This window comes from Ursus maritimus, unplaced genomic scaffold, assembly GCF_017311325.1.
Source record: "Ursus maritimus isolate PB19 unplaced genomic scaffold, ASM1731132v1 scaffold_17, whole genome shotgun sequence".
In the NCBI taxonomy this organism is placed as follows: Eukaryota; Metazoa; Chordata; class Mammalia; order Carnivora; family Ursidae; genus Ursus; species Ursus maritimus.
Window position 1 is genome coordinate 58,129,847 of NW_024424119.1, and position 17,702 is coordinate 58,147,548.

Consider the following 17,702-nt stretch of genomic DNA (forward strand, 5'->3'; position numbering starts at 1 on the left):
GGGGCGGGGTCTGTGCTCCAGCAGTGGTTTTGGACAGTAGTGTCTCCCCATGTGCCTGGTGCTCAGCGCCTGAGCCGGGCTGCAAGGGGACACCGGCCAGGCACAGCTCCGGTTTCTCGGTGGTCCTTGGGCATACCCTGGGACTGAGGTTGGGTGTGACCTGGCCCCACATGTCCCCAGAAACTTGGTGACATCCACCAAAGGACTCGTGGGTCGCAGCCCTGGCAGTCGTGGAAGGCTGGCATCTCCTCGGGCAGTCTCTGCCAGGATGCCCGCAGGACGGCCGCCGGGGCTCGGGGTCGTGGCGGCTCTGGGCTAATGGGCTGCCGGACCCCGGCTTTTACCACGGGCGCTTCGTCTCCGAGCGTCAGGGACGGTGTTGTGAGGCTGCGCCAGCCACCCCTGCTTGCCTTATGGGGAGGAGATCTTATTTCTGAATTACGTGCTGCTGTGAGTCAACCAGCCACTTGCTTTCCTGCCTGACTCCTCACCGGCTTGCGGCCTCTCCCCCTCCCTGCTGCCTAGCCTACCAATTCTGTCAGATGCCAGAACACCAAACATCCCTGGGATTGAAAAATCCCCTGAATTTGAACTAAATTTACAGAGTCGTGCCTGTTTGACTTCCTTCTAGCCCTGGGGACCACGATGGGATTCCGCCCCTTTGTTCTCGGGGGCTCCCGTCCCTCCCCGTGGTCAGAACGTGTCTTTGGACCGTTTTTGTCCTTCTCTGCCAGGGGTCGGACTTTGACAGTCCTTGCTGGTTGCCGTTTGCAGTGCCCTGCCTGAGGGTCTCACTTCTCTCCCTCTCCCCCCCCACCTGCCCCCCCAGGTGTTGCCCACCAACCCCGAGGAGAGCTGGCAGGTATACAGCTCCGCCCAGGACAGCGAGGGCAGGTGTATCTGCACAGTGGTCGCCCCCCAGCAGACCATGTGCTCACGGGATGCCCGCACGAAACAGCTGAGGCAGCTACTGGAGAAGGTGAGTCTGTGCGGGGCGTGTGTGCGTGCGTGTCCGTGTGTGCGTGTGTGTGCCCGCACCGGCACCAAGGCTGGGCTGGCCTGCACATCTGTCCCGGCTTCAAGACCTCCCTCTTTCCTGGCGTGTCCACACTCAGAATATTCATGAATGAATGACTGGGTGGATGGAGACCCCCCCACAGATGGCGCAGGAGGAGATGAGTAGACCCTGCTGGACGAGCCGCATGGGACTGGGGAGAGGGGACGTGGGCTGCTCCCCATGCCACCATCTTCCCATCTGTCCCGGCCGTGTGGGGACCTGTAGTCCGGAGGGCTCGGAGCTGTCGCTGAGCAGCCGCCTGGGGGAGCGCCCTGGGAGCCCCTTGGGTTTTCGCCGATGGGCTCTTTCCGCTGCCCATGAGCACTTGCTTCTGCCAATCGCAGGCCTTGTGGTGCAAGTGCGCCGCGGTCCGCCCTCTGCGACCCACTGGCAGCGGCGCCGTGCGCTCACACTCACGTTTTAAACCCATCGTTTCAAAGAATCTGCACGAGAATCATGTCAACTTGGTGAGATTTTTCACCCCGTTCCACCGCCCACATACAGGAACACGCACGCCCATGCCCTCACCATGCACAGACCACCTACACACCCCATGTACACACACCACACACACACACCCCAGATACACACCACACACATGCACACCGGATACACACGCAACACACACACCCCACGTACGCAGAACACGCACACATACCGGATACACACGCAGCACACACACCCCACGTACGCAGAACACGCACACATACCGGATACACACGCAGCACACCGGATACACACGCAACACACACACCCCACGTATGCAGCATGCACACCCACTGGATACACACACCCCCCAATGAGCCATAACTGCCATTGTTGAGGAGTACGGGGTGGGGGCGGCCTGATCTGTGAGGAAGCCGTCCCCCTGCCCCCGCCCCGGGTTGTGCTCCTGGCTGGGGAAGGTCGTGGCGGTGGCAGCACCATGGCGCTAGGTCAGAACTGTTCAGTGTGAGCCCCGCTCAGCCACAGCGCCTCACACAACTGCAGACAAAGCAGGTCCCTGTCTTGGCCTCAGTTTCCTTAAGTGTGGAGGGAAAGCGTGGGTAAGCGACTCCCGGGTACTCCCAGCTCTGCGCGGTCCCGAGGATGGGGGGGAGAAGGGCATGGAGGCCGTGGACTCGGCCTGGCCGTGGCGCCTGCTCCCCTGTAAGGGACAGCGTGGTCTTTGTTCTGCGGTCTCTAGCCCACCCAGTACGTCATTTAGAAAGAATTAAAGTAAAACGCATTTAGCAGATTCCACGAACGTTCATTAACACCAAACTAGACCAAAGCCTAATTGGGCCTTTAATTATTCAGAATTGCAGAGGAAGAGGTGGAGCTGGGAGGGGCCTCTGGGACCTGGGAGGGGGGAAGGGGGCGCAGGGCTTGGGGCCCTTCTTCTGCCTCCGTACTCCACGGTGTCAGGGCTGGAAGATTTAAAGCCCATTTTATACCCCAGTGGGCACTGTTTTCAGAGGGCAGCAGCCTTTTGTTGTAAAAGAGAGCCTCCCGGCTTCCTGCGTTAGTGCGGCGGGGGCAGGGCGCGCCTGCCTCCTCGGGGTCTCCTCCTGCCTGTGGGGAGGGGGCACCGATGTGCCCGGCTCCGGTAAGGTGTTCCCTCGGCAGGGCTGGGGTCCCAGCCAAGCGCCTGGCGCGTAGCTCTGTGCTTCTCCAGCCTGGCTGCATGTGGGGCTCCACCCGAGGGCGTCGGGCAGTGGAGTCGTGGGCCGCATGCCCAGGGGTCCGACTGTCATTGGCCTGGAGTCCCCGGGAGGGCCTGGCAGCCGGGACCTGGTAGATGCCCGGTGCCGACATGAGGCCAGGGCTGAGGGCCACGGGAAGCCCGCCGAGTGGAAAAGGCCTGTGGGGGCCACGGGTTCTGTTCTCTTTGAAAAAGCCACCAGCCCTGGCTTTGGAAGCATGGGCTTTGGAATCAGGCCAGGCTTTGGATCGTGGCTGACCGCTGTGTGACGATAGACAAGCTGCTTAACTTCTCTGAGCCTTGGTCTTCTTAAGCATAACATGGGTCTTGAAATAGTGTTCACCTCCGAGGGTTTCGTAAAGATAGAGTGGAGTAAGTGACAGGATGGGCTCAGCCTGGGGAGGACGGTGTCATTTGGTAGCTGTGTGACCTTGAGCTCATCAGTTGGTTTCTCAGGGACACATCCTGCAGGAAAGAGGATGGCCCAGGGACTGGGGTGTAGACCGGGGGAGAACACCCACCTGGGAGTGGTTGGGCCCCTCAGCCCCATCGTCTGCTGTATGACCGGCCAGAGAGGGGGGTCCTCGCTCCAGGTGGGACGGACAGTAGGAGAGTCCGCATTTTGTGTCAAGGCAACGGAGTAGCTTGGCCTCTTTAGAATTTGTTTTCTCGATCTTAAATTTAATCTTACTTAAAATTCATGAAAAGCATTCCTCTTCTGGCAAATGAGAAGCCCGTTGTGCTGCGTGGGGCCCCTGTTGGAGGTCTGCGTCTGGGGCCAGTGCGGACCCAGCAGCTTCTGCTCAGCCCACAGGAGCCCCCGCCTTGTGGGTTTTGCCAACGCAGCAAGAACCCTGCGTCTCAGGAGGGGAGGGGGTCTTGACAGGAGCGGCCATCCGTGTTCCTCCTCCCAGCATTGTGGCTGCAGGAGGCCCTGGGTGCATTAGGCGCAGGGGGCTTTGTGTCGCGGGTGTAGGAGTGAAGAAGCCCCAGGCCCCTCCCATCCCACGCTCCCCGTCCAGCCAGGTGGCTGAGACAGATGTGTATGCGTGCTTACTGCCTGGCAGGCCTCGCGCCAACAAGCTGATGCCGTTTCCAAGTAGCATGCGGCCACTTCTGGCTCAGCGCATCCTGGAAGCCTCCGAGGGAGGTCGTGTTTGGCATGAGCTTTAAAATAGGGAGGAAACCAAAACTCACAACTCTTCTCAAAGTGAGTCCTGTGGTTATTCAGTGTGACAGAATCAGACAGGTGTGGGGGGCAGGGAGAGAGAAGGTACTAGAGCAAACGTTTTCCGGTTCCCCATGGAAAGGACCAGAGAGCATCAGAGTCACCCACAGAGTGTAATTTATAAACCTGAATTTTTAAGCTGGATTTGTGTGTTGCTTTTAAATAACTAGCCATGAAATTCCAGGTATTTTAAAATGCTGCAATGAGTAATATCGGTCTTTCTCCTCCCAAGAAGCCTTTCGGTCGTGCTCTTACTTTATTCGCGGGGGCGGAGGAGGTACCGTAAGTGGTAGAAACCGCACTGTCATCTTTCCACCCAGTCAAGCTGCGTGTCATACCCTCACGGTTCCGTTCGTAAAAAGCGAGAGGGTTTCCAAAGGCAGCAGGAAGTCAGAAATGGAGTTTGGCGGTGGTCGTGCAGGTATCTCCTCCCTGGTGATTGGATTCAATTCTGAGAAGCGACCCAGACGCCACTGCACTATCGCGAGCTGCATCCCCTCCCCACCACCCCGAATGCATGTGCACAGAAACACCAGCCGGTTTCCCCAGAATAAAATGCACTGGCAGGTGGCTTCCCTGAAACTGTTTTTCTTTTAAGCTCTCTGGAATCCTGTTGAATATTAAAGTTCCATCTTGAGGCGAGACTCAGTTCAGATCTGCCTGCAAAGACGTAAAACAGCGATTCTTCATTTGCTGGCTGATTGATTCCTGACTCGATGCACGGAATGTGTATGTTTGCAGAGCAGTCATCCACCTATGATACTGGGAGGAGTGATGGATGGTGCGCGAGATAGGGACGAAGGTTGATGCAGAGTCAGGGAGAGCAGGGCCCTGGTAGCTTGGCTCCACGCTCCTGCCATCAACCTTCGCGGCAGGATGCCTGTGAGATTTAGGGGGACAGAGAGTCTCTACCTGGGTGGGGGAAGCCCAGCAGCGCTATTCATCCTTTTTTGGTATTTATGCCTGCCTGACCGGTTTCATCCTGCAGAATAAAGAGACTGAGACACAGTCCCCTCCCCTCTGATGAAATCAAAAGAAAGAAAAAAAAGTCACCCAAAGCCTTGTATGCCTGGAGCTGTGAGCCGGGGAGGACCCGAGGCTCCCGAACCCCTGATTTGCATCGCTGGCCATAAGAGAAAGCATTCTGGAACATGGCAGAGGAAATGTTTACCAAGCCAATTTGCTCTGTTTGGGGAGTTCTTGGTCCTAACACTCCCTGATGCTGGTGATTAACTGGTAAATAATGCATGGGCCGCCTCTGGTTCCCAGCGTGTCGGCTGCGTGGAAAAGGTCACTGTCGTGTATTAGGAGGCAAATAAGTTGGGTGGGCCCCTGCTGCAGCTCCTTTCTTGAACTTGTTGCCTTTTGACAGGTGCAAAACATGTCTCAATCCATAGAGGTCCTGGACAGGCGGACTCAGAGGGACCTGCAGTACGTGGAAAAGATGGAGAACCAAATGAAGGGGCTGGAGTCCAAGTTCAAGCAGGTGGAGGAGAGCCATAAGCAGCACCTGGCCAGGCAGTTTAAGGTATGTGTGCTCGTCTTCCTCCTCCAAGACTGGCCTGGGTTTCCCTTGTGCTTTCCCCTTCCCCTCCATAAATAGAAACATGGGGGGGCTGGGGAGGAGTCCCGCAGAAATTGCCCTTCGTCCTGCAAATGGCCGTCGTCCTTGCACACGAGGCAGCCCGCCCTCGCCCTGGTTTGGCAGAAGACACCTTAAAAGGGGTGGAGGGAGCCCTGGTTTTCAGCCCCCATTAGCTTCCCAGGCCCGGTCCAGGGACCTGGCTTCTGAAGCCAGGTCACAGATTAGCTGGGAAGGGACACGATTGGTCCTGTCATTCTGCAGCTGCTGTAGGTAAATCACATTAGCCAAGGATTAGCTTAATTGATTAGAGCCATTTCTGAGCAGGGATCACTCGGGGCAATTTTTCACATCTGACCTAATTTAGCTATGACAAGGCACACTGTAGATTTGCAGGGAGGAAAGAGACACCAACATCTTTCTCACTTCCTGGTAAGTGTTTTTTCTTTTTTTTTTTTTCTCTCCAGGTCACTCTGGACATTAAAGCCAGAGTTTGACCTAAAATTATATATACATATATAGAAATATGTATATATATATACATATATATATACACACAGCTCTAGTTTACTAAGCTTCTAAATGATTAAATTGAAAAATTATATGCACCTTAATTAAGGTACACGTGCATGTTAATTAGCGATCTAGCCCAGATATAAATGAACAGGTCAAATTACACAGCCCTGCTTGACTAGAAATTGCTGATGCTCTGTCTTCCTGTCCTTTTTATGCTAATGTTTTCTTTGATGTGCTCCCTGCATGAAGCAAGAAGTAATCCACTTTTAAAAGCGATACATTATGCAGACGAAACGGCAGGCTAACGAAGTAATAAATCTGTATTATAAATAAAATAATAGCAGGCCTGATCCTCTCGAGGAGCAGTGAGCCGATTGCTTACGTCGGAGGCAGGTGACTATGTTGTCCTTGCTCCTGACAACGTCGTCGTGAATTATCTCGGAGAGAGAGGTTTTGACCCACCTGACCAAAAAGAGTTTGTGTCTCTCCCTGAAAGGCCAGCATTCCCTGCGCCATGCTAGGGTCCGAGTCCTCTGAAGACGGGGGTGTCTTTAGCTGCCATGAGCGCGCTTATCTTTGCAAGCGCTGTCCAGACAGGCATCTCTCCCAGTTCCAATCTGCGGGGCAATATGGCCCCAGGGGAGGAATTGCAACCCCTTGCCTTTGACCATGCTTGAATTGCATTAAGAATTCCACCAGGAATGGTGAGGGAATCTCTGTAACTGTGAAGGCAGTTGGTTTGGACTAAATCTAACAATGGAGTGTGATTTTTTTTTTTAAGTGACCATGAGAATATTTGTCTGTGAATGGCTGTCTGTTGAAGGCAGGCTAGTGAGGTAGTTCTTCAACGGTATTTCGTTTTCTTGCTTGCAGGGCTAACTTAAAAGCGTTTTTTCAGTGCTGCAGTGATTGAAGAAGCAGTCCACTCCCATGTAACCATGAAAGAGGGTCAGAGAGCTTTTGCACCATGCATTTTTACTATTATTTTCCAATACTTAGCACCATATCACTAAGGAACCTTGAACACAACCAGGATCCTCTTTTGCATGCGGCGGTAGATGCATTCCATGGATAGTTTGAACCCTTGTCAATGCATTTTTTGAAAAAGAAAAAAAAAAAAGAAAAGAAACTTTGTGTGTGTGACTAAAAGCATGTAACCTTAAGATGTTGCATTCTAAACTGACAATAAAGACCTTTCCCAAATATGTTGGTGTTCTGAAGACTGTTTAATATGCTCTTCTAACTCTTTTGGACCAGAATACATAAACCTATAAATGCAACAGGAGTGTGCACACACTCCCTCACCCGGGGAGAAGCCAGGCCAAGGCAGGGTGTTGCAAGTTTTTGCACGCAGAGCACTGAACCCAGCTTATTTTAACCTTGCAGGCGATAAAAGCGAAAATGGATGAACTTAGGCCTTTGATTCCTGTGTTGGAAGAGTACAAGGCCGATGCCAAATTGGTATTGCAGTTTAAGGAGGAGGTCCAGAATCTGACGTCAGTGCTTAACGAGCTGCAAGAGGAGATTGGCGCCTATGACTACGATGAACTTCAGAGCAGAGTGTCCAATCTTGAAGAAAGGCTCCGTGCATGCATGCAAAAACTAGGTAGGACCAGAACCCTGCGGGGGCGTGGCGCTGCTCCGCCCACCTCCGCTCACGCACAGGCTTAGGGAGCGGTGCTGAAGCGGACAGCGCCCGCCTGGCTTCAGGGAGGCCGCGGCTGCATTAGGGCTCCTGGGTAGAGCGTAGGAGCGTACCGAGGCGGCGGCCCTCCCCCTAGCGCACTGTCCGACCCTGTGCAAAGGCCAGCGCACAGACCCCATGAAGTCGCACATCCGGAAAAGGTACTAGATGCCACATACCATCTGAAGAATGTGTGTGTGCGCGCGCACACGTGAGTGAGTGTGTCTGCGTGTGTGATGGGTGAGTTTAGGACACGCGTTTCATAGGGCTGGAAACATACATCTCATATTCTCTCCAGGTTGGGAACAAAGGCTAACGAAACTCCCGAGATAGCAAATCATGCGTAGTTTGAATAAAAGAGAAAAGAAAATTCGGTCACACCACCATAGACGACTTGCCATTCACAGCGAGAAAAGGCGTCAGTCCGTCCTAACGGCCTGGATGGAGGGAGCCCCTGAGTGCACGGGCTCCTCAACCCCGTTGTTGCTTTCTGGGGGGCACCAGATCTGGGGGGTCCCCTGCCATGGGGGGACCCCTCTGGATTCTGGCTTGTGCTTGAATTCCTGCTCGCCTTATCAACCTCCCTCTTTCTTGCTCTCACAAATCGTGACTTGCTGGTGTCTGCGCCCATTCTTCTGGCACGTTTCTAATTTCCAGTTCATTCTTGGGTTTTCCTGTGAAGATTAGCTGGCTCTTCTCACCAAATATTTTTTGACACCACAGTTGTTCATGTTCATACTGTATACTTAGTGTACTTGAGGGTAATTTTTAGGGTAATTTTGGTTTATGAAGAAGTTTTCTTAGGTTTTATCTGATATTCTAACTTGATGCCCTCCCCACACCCTCCACACATACCCCAAATGCCTTCTTATAAGCTTACAACATCCCAAAGTAGCAATCTTTTAAAAATCCCTGGCATCATGGGACGAAAGCGAGAGAACATCGAAAGGGCAAGGAAGTAGTCGGCCAGCCCTCCTATTTGAGCAGGTCTGCACGGCCAGATTATTTCGAACGCCGTTCGAGACCTCCCAGCAAAGGCAAACACTCGAAAGTCCCCCAGGCCCAGGAAGGATGGCGAGAGGCATTGGGAGTTTAATCTGGTTTAATGTGGGCACTTCTGCCGTGTCCCATGAGGGATTGTCTACTGCGTTTTTCCAGTCACTTCACAGTGCTCCAGTCCTGGTGTGTCAGGGGCTGGGGGACCTGGGGCAGCCCCAGGAGGGGTCAGGGCTGGGCAGTCTCCACAGTGCTTCCCCGTTCTGACACTCCAGGGTTGGTGTGATGTTTAGAATGTTCACGATTATGGGTCTGTATTGATGACTACGGGTTATATAATAATTTCCGTCGGGCACAGGTCGGGGTTTCTACCCAGAATTAGCCCACGCTGACCGCCTCTCCAAACACCCCCGTCCAGGGGTCTGAGCATCTGGAGAATCCAGGGGCAGGGGATTCTTGGTTATTTTATCCCGTCCCTGGGATGCAGACTGTGTATACCAGTGAGAACCTGAGATGGGACCTCCATGCTTTCCAAGTAGGGGATCAAGGAGCGAGATGGATTTCAGAATGGAAAGTTACAAACAGCGGGAAGCCATAGGCCTCTCCCAGGGGACAACGCCCCTCTTGGGACGAGCAGCCTTCCCATCTGCACCTGGCCTATTTTTAGAAGCTGCATGAATCTTCCTTTCAGCTTAGGATCTTGGGGCTTCCACGCGGTTACCCTTGGGCCACTGAGATGGTTGATCTGGGAGTAAAGAGAGAGGATGACTCCCAGGGGCTGTGTTCTTTCCCATCGGGAAGCAGCTGTGTGGTCTCGCCTCTGTGTTTCTTTCCTCAGAAACACCTTGACTTGTAGATAGACCCATGGAATCGGAGGCTGCGGGGGGCCCAGGGATCGGCATTTAACCCACACCTGGGTGATTCATGTGAACACCAACGGGTGAGAGCACCCTGTCTGCGGCAGGCGGTAGCTAGGTATCACTCTGCAGCCGTGTGACTCTCCCTGGGCACTGACTGTCTCAAGTGGCAGCCACCTGTTTACCTGTACAATGAAGGTGTCGGAGTCCCCGTGCCCTGGGATCACCCTGTGAGTCCGGGGACACCTCATATCACGGCTCACACTATGCCCGGCAGAGTGGGTGGTGGGAGGGCAGGCAGGTGGTAAGCGACAGGTAGGCAGGTAGGCGGGCAGACAGACAGACACAGCTGGTAGGTGAATGAACAGACAGGTAGGTGCGAGGTGTGGCATAGATAAATAGCAGATGATAGATTGAGTAGTGGCTCCTCCCGCTCCCTAGGTTTCCATTCGAGCTCAGTAACTGCAGGACCGCATTCCTATCCTGTGGCTGGTTGGTATGGTTTTTATTTCAGGCTTGCAAATGGGCACTGTCTTAGCAGCCTGCTGTCCCGCTGGGAGGTGCTGGTGAGCATAGAGCCGAGGAGCCCGCCCCCTGCACTGTGGGGGCCCCCCATTCTCCCACAGCTGTCCCGGAGGCAGTAGCTCCCCACTCCCGGCCCCAGCCCCTTGGTGCCTTGGCTCCTTGGTCTGAAGTCTCAGTGTGGGTCCGTCCTCGTTACCTCCCCAGTGTAGACACTGCAGCTGCCCCCAGAGTGCTCTCCATTGGGTCGCTCCTTATGGCCACCTTCTCTTTAAGTCGACATGGCTGGTAATTTCTGACCACAAAACGTACACAGAGAAAAACAAGCTTCCATTTGTTTTCTGTTTCTATTTGTAAAGATTGCTCTCTCAATGGGATTGTATGTTTTTCCCAGAGGCCCAGCCAGAAACGACTCTGAAACTCTGTTTCTGAAACTGGAGGTGGGGCTCAGCATCTCTGGGCATCCTCTGCAAGAGAGGCAGCTTCTGACCACTCCCCAGAGCTCCCCTTGTTCCCAGACAGGGGAGCGCCAGAGCTGCCAGCGACCCTGCCCCCAGGCTGGGGCTGGAGACTTCACTGTCCCCCCCGGGGAGCCCACACAGTCAGATGACCCAGCAGCTAGACCAACTGAGCCAGGACTCAGGATCCAATGCAGAATGCTGTTCACACATTGATGTGTCCTGAGCATCTCATGTGCCTCTTAGCTTCAGGCCTCAATGTTCCTGTCTGTAAGATGGGGGCAGGGAGAAGAGCTGAGTTTTAGGGCTTTCCCCAGAGGGAAGGAAGTGCTCAGACACCCAGAACCTTAGTATCGGAATTTCTGGGGGTCTTCTTGTTCCACCGAGAACACACGTGAATGAAGCCCGTGGGCTTCAGGGTCAGCGGCCCCACCAGCCCAGGGTCCACATTGATAACGGTCTTCGCCAGTGTGGGATGTCAGGGCATGGTGCTTCCCCTTGACACCACATCCTGGGCTCTCTCTGCTGGGGAGGCAAGTCGGAAGCCTCCTTCCTGTTCTCTAGCCCTTGAGATGTAGCAGGTTCAGGAAGGCAGACACATTGGTCCTGACCTGCTCCCAGGGACCTGGAGGGGCAAGGGTGGTATTGAAGATAGCATGAGCGGCTTTTGCGTTCAGTGGAGGATTGAGAGCTAAGTCTAGGATGCCTCCGCCTGCAGGAGACCCGACAGGAAAGAAACCAACCCACATCTGAAGTGCTGTTCGTGTCTTGACCCGAGTGGGATCCTGGCAGGGCAGGCTTCCCCTTCTGGAGTCCTTCCAGGAAGTGCTCAGGACTGGGCCTGGTGAGAGGTCTCCTGGCACGTGCCCTTCCCTACCCTGCCCATGTGCGGAGGGGTGATGAGTGACCCTCCTAGGCTCTGGGTCTGCCCGGTCCTCACATTATTCCACCTACGAGGACGTGTGTCTGCCCCAGCTCCCAGCTTTGCAAACCGTTCCCAGTTCACGAGGGATAAAAGCTGGGACCAAGGGGGACCAAAACTGGGGGCCCAGCCTGCCTGCTACGGGGCTCTCGGCCCCTCACTCTGGTCTCTGGCCTGGTTCCTTGGTGGGCATGTCACCCCGGGCCTGCTCAAGGCTCCCTGTGGAGACTGTCCCAGCTGTTGTCCAGAAGTGGAGATTCCTTCTGGGAATAGCGGCAGGCAAATGATTTCACTGCTTTGTCCAGGCTCCTGGATTTGCAAGGTGTCTTCCCTCCTGACACCCACCCCGGGCTCTGGCCTGGGCTCTGGAGGGCGAGGCCGGCCGGACGCTCCCAGCTGGGCGCTCTGGCCCCGGAGCTCCGCCTCCTCTGAGCTGCACCTGCGCAGGGCGGCTTCCCGAGCCTCCCCCCCCACCACGAGCATCCTGAGCCCTCGTGACAGAGAGGGACACTTTCCTGAACTGAATGTGCCAAGACTCCTCCGTGAGGCTCTGCCATGGGGCTTTTTTAGATCCTGTCAGCTCCCGAGGTCTTGGCAGAACCAGTCTGGACAGAGAACCAAAAATAACTCCCTGACTCAAGGAGGGGGGGCAGCCTCCTGCCCGGTCGGCCCTGGAGACGAGAGGCTGCAGCCCGTATTAGGAAGAGCAGGGCTCCCAGGCCAGGCGGACCCTTCTCCGCAAGCTCTGACCAGTGATTTCAAGGCTCCTCCTGGGGGTCCCCAGAGCCAGGGTGCACGAGGGTGAGGGGAACGGAGAGCTCAGCCCAGGGAGGGCGGGTGTTGGTGCTACTGCTGACCCTTCCCCTCCAGATCAGACCTGACCTGCACCCTGCTTCCTGCAGTGGCCGGCTCCCCAACTCTGCCCCAGGCCCGAAGGCCCACCGTGGGCAGGACGCAGTGCGGTGGTCTGAGGCAGCCCTGACCCTGACTTTTCTCCACATCCTTGATCTGAATCCACAGTCATGGTAGCGGTTGCCGCGTTCACGCCAGACACCCTTCTAGAAGCTCCCCACTTCCTCAGCCCCCGCAGCTGCCCTCTGGGCTTACAGAAAAGGCAGACTGTACCACACTCAGAGGAGGGTGACCCTGCTTCACCTCCCGTCCCCTCTGCTGGGGCACATGGCGAAGGACATCTTGAGGGTTTTCTGAGAGATGAATCATTTTACCTCCAAGTACCTGAGAGATGATTCACTCACTCATTCATGGATGGTTCCGTGGCAGAGCCTTGGGGGACCAGCCAGGGAGTGCAACAAGCTTGTGGCCTGGGGCTGCAAGACCTGGACACTGGGGTCTGAGGCCCCAGGAAATGTGTGGTCACTGGCTTGAGTTGGGGAGGACAAGGTGGGCGGGGTTCCGAAGGCAGAGGTCTCAGGTAGAGGCCTGGGTTTGGGCAAAGCCGTAGAGGACAGGTGAGAGGGCTGGGGGAGGACACTCCAGGTGCAGAAGCAGCCTGAGCAAAGGCGTGGAGGCGGGAAGGGCCAGGCGTCTGTGCCGGGCTGGGGCACGGGCCCGCCATCTCCGCCCGCTGGGTGTGATGTGGAGGACAGACATCTGGTCTCCTTCAGGAGGTCATCCAGCACAGGGGGCCGTGGCTGCGCAGACTTGGCCAGAGCCTCGGTGTGAGTCAGCAGCACACTGGATGGAAAACCCACAGGCCCGCCGGGCTCCCCGAGTCAGGACACCCTTGGGGGTGATGACTCCTCCTTCCGGGCGCCGGCAGGACCACTGTCCCCTGGCTCAGTGGTGGGGAGGCTCTGGCGGCTGGAGGTGGCCCCTGTCACTGTCTCCCAGTTCCCACCCAGTCCAGAGAAGCTGCTGTCTCCCAGGGGCAGCCCAGAGCCCCTAGGTCGTAGGAACCAGAGAGTGCAGGGGGACACCAGCCTTGAGCACCCCCTTTTTCTTCCAGTCCCTGTAGACACTGGCAAACCTTGGACCTTTCTCCCATCCCCCTTGTCCTCCCACAGATGGGGGACGTGTGCATGGGGCCCAGCAAACTTGCTCTGGTTCTTAGCAGGGACGCGACCCACCTGCCCATCCACCACCAGCTCCACAAGCAATGACTCCTGCCAGGAAGCCGCGGGCTGTGAGGGGACAGTATTTACGTGGGAGAGCACAGGATTACTCCCGAAAGAGGAACAGACAGGAAATCTGGAAAGGGGAAGAGATAGGCTGGTAGAAATAGGTGTGGACCCAAGGCAAGGCGGCGCCAGCCATGAGCAGGGCGGTGCCACTGATGGGGGTGTGGGTGCCAGCACCCCCGTTCCTGCCTGCAGGCGGCTAACATCCCTCCCGGCGCTCTCTGCGCTCCCGCCAGCACGAAGAAACAGGACTCCAGGCGCTGGGCTGGGTTGTCAGGGGTTGGTCTTCACAGTCCTGCATGGTTCTAATGCAGAAACTCACCCCACTTCCAGTTCTTAGAGAGACCATCTTCTGAGGCCCGGCCCGCTCTCAGTTCTGCAGGATTATCCCGGCTAAACCGTGTCCCCGGGTTAAGTCACTGACAATCTTCTGAAAGCACCCAGATCTCCTTGGGACCTTGCTGACTGCACTGTGTGCGTGTGCAGGCTCCTAGGGCCCAGCAACGCCTTGCCCTCCGGGCTGGCTGGGATTCCTTTAATCTGGAAGACCCAAGTGGCCGCGGAGTCTCTGCTGGGCCGTCAGGTGCAGCCCGGCAGGCCCACAGGGCTGTGGGAAGGCGCTGGGTCCCCGCCTCCGCTGTGCGGGTGCTGGGGTGGCTCTGGGTCCCTCCCTCCCGGCGTCCCTCCATGAGACGGGTGGCACTGAGGCCACATCTGCAGCCCCATCCGTCCCGCTGCCCCACTCTGTCCGTGCCTCCGGAGTCCCAGCTCTCTGGCCGCACGGGGGGCCCCCACCCCAGGCAGAAGGGAATGTCTCCCCCTGCGGGAGGTTCTCTCCCCTCGTCTGGTTCTAACTGGCCGAGGGGTGCGGAGCAGTGAGCTCGTCCCAAAGGAGCCAGGTGGTGCTGTGCATGGAGTCCTGTGGGGAGTCCCACCACGTGGGGCCTTGCGATGCCCTCTCTCCCGCCGCCGTGCCAGCTGCCCAGAGGACAAAACCGTATCTTGACGAGGCCAGTCCCCTATATGTCCTGCCGTGGCACCTCCACCCCCGAGCCCCTTGGGACTCAGGGAGTGAGGCAGGGAGGTAGGGGTGCTGTTCCTCCCTCTCCCTGTGCTCCCTGGCCTCGGGGGCTCTGTTTGGGGGCGGATGGGGAGCTTCTCCGGCCTTTGGGGCTAGGGGTGTCACCAGGAAGAGTGGCACCCTGACTGAAAGGAGCAGAGGGGACCCACGTCCTCCTGCAGTGGGTGGTCAGGGTCGGACCAGGAGCTCACCTTCTGCTCTGTGCCCTGTCTTCCAGCTTGTGGCAAGCTGACGGGCATCAGTGACCCCGTGACCGTCAAGACCTCGGGCTCAAGGTTCGGGTCCTGGATGACAGACCCTCTGGCTCCAGAAGGTGATAACCGGGTAAGTGCCTCTTCCGCCAGGCCTGGGTCTGGGGGTGCCGCGGTCCCCCATGGGGCCGTCCCCCGAATGTCTCTCACTCCAGTGCCCGTGTGCCCACCTACGCGGAAAACCACGCCAGCAGTTGTGGCTGGAGCCCTGCTGGGCGCTCCTGGGGGTTTGTTCCCCGACGGCTTTGGGGAAGGACTCTGGTCCTGGCTGAGGTCCCTGTGCTCCCCCGGAGTCGCAGACCACAGGGGTGGGGTCCAGTAGGGGACCGATGGTGGGGTCGTCAGAGCAGGTGGAGCCCCGCAAAGCCCCCCTCCCCCCCCACCCCGGGCTCCACTCTGCCTTTCCAGCTGGAGGGCAGGGGAGGGGAGCTCCCAGACACTCCCAGCCCCACCCCTGCCCCAGGTGGAGCTCCTCTCAGGCCTTAGTTCAAGGGCATCTCATTGGTGTTTCATTTGTTATTCAAGACTGATGGAAATGCATGTTCCTTTCCGATTTAAGGAAGAGGCTGTGTTCTTTTTCTCCCAGCCATTACCCGCCTGGGTAAAAACTCAGAAAAGGAGAGAAAAGCAGGGCCTGGGTTGTGTCTCGCGAGCCCCATTGGGGATTTGGGGCTGAGGGCCGGCCGGCTGAGCGCGGGGACGCCCGGATATGGCTGTTCGGTGGCGCTTGGAGCCTCCGCCAGAGGCAGACTCCCCTGCGGCTCTCAGGGGACGAGGGGCACCGTCTGGGCATGCGTCCTCTGGCCAAGCGCCCGCTTGCTGGCTACGCTCCAGGGCGTGAACAAGCCAGAAGTCTGGGGCCACTCCCACCCGCCCCTGCTTTCAGGGGCTGGCAGGACGTTCAGAAACTGACCACTTTTTAAGAAAATCTCTGCTCTTCCTTCAGGCAGGATTGAGAGAGGGGCTTCTAGGCCTTGTCTGGAGGACTCTTAATGGGAAGGAAAGGGTGGCTTCCTCTCCCCGGAGATTTCTGGTCTCCACGGCTCCCTTCCCCCACTGCCACACCTGCTGGCCCCAGGATGCAGGCAGCATCTCTTGTGTTTCGGAAGTGAGGTGGCACCGCACTTCCTCCTGGGGAAGGTGGGCATGGGGCGGGGACCACGGGGCATCTGTCTATGCAACCCCTGTCCCCCGGCCCCGGAGCGGCTCACACCAGCCTGGGCTGCGGAGGATTCTGGAGAGTCCATCCCGGACCGCAGACCCGGGGTGCAAGTGCAGACAGGTGTTTGGAGGGTGGTTTCTGTTTTATTTTCTGGGTTGAGTCGGGACAGTTAGCTGGTGCTTGCAAGTTCTCTGACAGTCTAAGGGGCTGTAATGCCAATCAGTCTCCTGGCCTCATTCCCCGCGGCGAACCCCAGCTCTGTTCCGGGTTTGGTGACGGTGAGACGGCAGGGCTCCGCGCCGGCACAGCTGAGCCCTCTGCGTGCACGGAGATCCCTTAGTATGAGAGGCTCCGCGGTAGCACCGCGACACGCGTGCCGGGCCCTTGGGGAGCGTTCTGCGTGCCTGTCCTGGTTGGGCATCCAGCGACCCTCAGCGACCTGCTGGTGTGGAGGTCACCCTCACCCCAGCTGTTTGATGAGAAAACCCCGGTGCAGTCTCGAGCCCACGGTCCTGGGAAAGGCCGGTCCGTGGTTTCAGTAACAAGCGTCTACAGCAGGCGCCCTGAGACGGCCCAGTCCCCCTCTCCTGCCTGCAGTCTGCCCACCACACACGCCCCACACACCGGGGTCTGGGGGCTCGCGCCCGCGTCCGACACCACACGCATGCCTCTGGCCCCTGCAGTGATATCATTTTCCTTTGTTGTAAAGAGCACTGCTCAAAAGATCCCTTCTCAGATCCCAAGTATCGGGGCTCCTGGAAGCCCAGCTGTTTGCCCCAAACGGGGAGGGTGTTGGTTCGCAAAGCTGTGGAGGGGTAGGAGATGCTGCCGATAATGGGACACCTGTTCCTGCCTGATGACTGGGTCGCCCTCCAGAAAAGGAGGCCCCGGGGATGGACGGAGTGCGCGGAGAGAGGGCGGCAGGAAGAGGCCTCCTTGGGGGGCTGCTGGCTAGGGGAGGGGGGAGCCGAGCTGGCTGGTGGGATGCCGGGCAGCTCTGCCCCACACCTGTGTGGTTCGGGCCATTCGGAGCCACGTGCTCAGCACAGCCCCCTCCACCCCCAGCCGCTGAGGGGCGCGTCCCTGGGCCCTGCCACTGATCTGGAGGACAGCTGTTTTGTTTGGATCCTTTTCATTCTCCCCTCCCATTTTGATCACACATGCAGGAAAACAGTAACTTGTTCCAAAGGGAAACAAGAATCCATGTCAGCTTCGGGGCAGGCTGCCACGGGGGTGTGGTCAGAGGCATGTGGCCAGAGGCTGGGGAGCAGGGAGCGCTGCACGGGGGTCCCTGGTGGGGGCCCGTCTGGGGGCCGCAGAGGGGCGGGCATGGCTCACTGCCTCCCGACGCCTTTGCTCTGAGCTGCTAGAACAAGGTTAGCTCAGGATGCGTTTGCGCCCTTCCTTACTTGACTCCTTTATTAAGCACCAGCTGTGTGCCAGGCTCTCCGCTGGACTCTGGTGTTCTTCCACCATGTCTGGAAGCTGCCTTCTCTCGGTGGTGACTGGCCCACGTGCTTCTGATGGTGCTGGGGCTCCAAAGCTCTCACCCTGATGCCAGGCT

General features: G+C 57.3%; 1 protein-coding gene across 4 annotated transcripts in view; it reads left to right on the top strand.

The window, feature by feature from the left end:
- The window catches only part of OLFM1 (olfactomedin 1), a 37,951-nt gene that overhangs the window by 15,806 nt on the left and 4,443 nt on the right, over positions 1–17,702 (top strand). For 2 of the 4 annotated variants that reach the window (XM_040632172.1, XM_040632171.1), the window contains exons 3-5: positions 5,342–5,497; positions 7,454–7,673; positions 14,943–15,049. In XM_040632172.1, the coding sequence (XP_040488106.1) occupies positions 5,342–5,497; positions 7,454–7,673; positions 14,943–15,049 (483 nt within the window). Of the gene's footprint in view, positions 1–284; positions 980–5,341; positions 5,498–6,940; positions 7,271–7,453; positions 7,674–14,942; positions 15,050–17,702 lie in introns of those variants that run through there. The other 2 variants (XM_008709452.2, XR_005835293.1) reach the window with 2 other exon arrangements.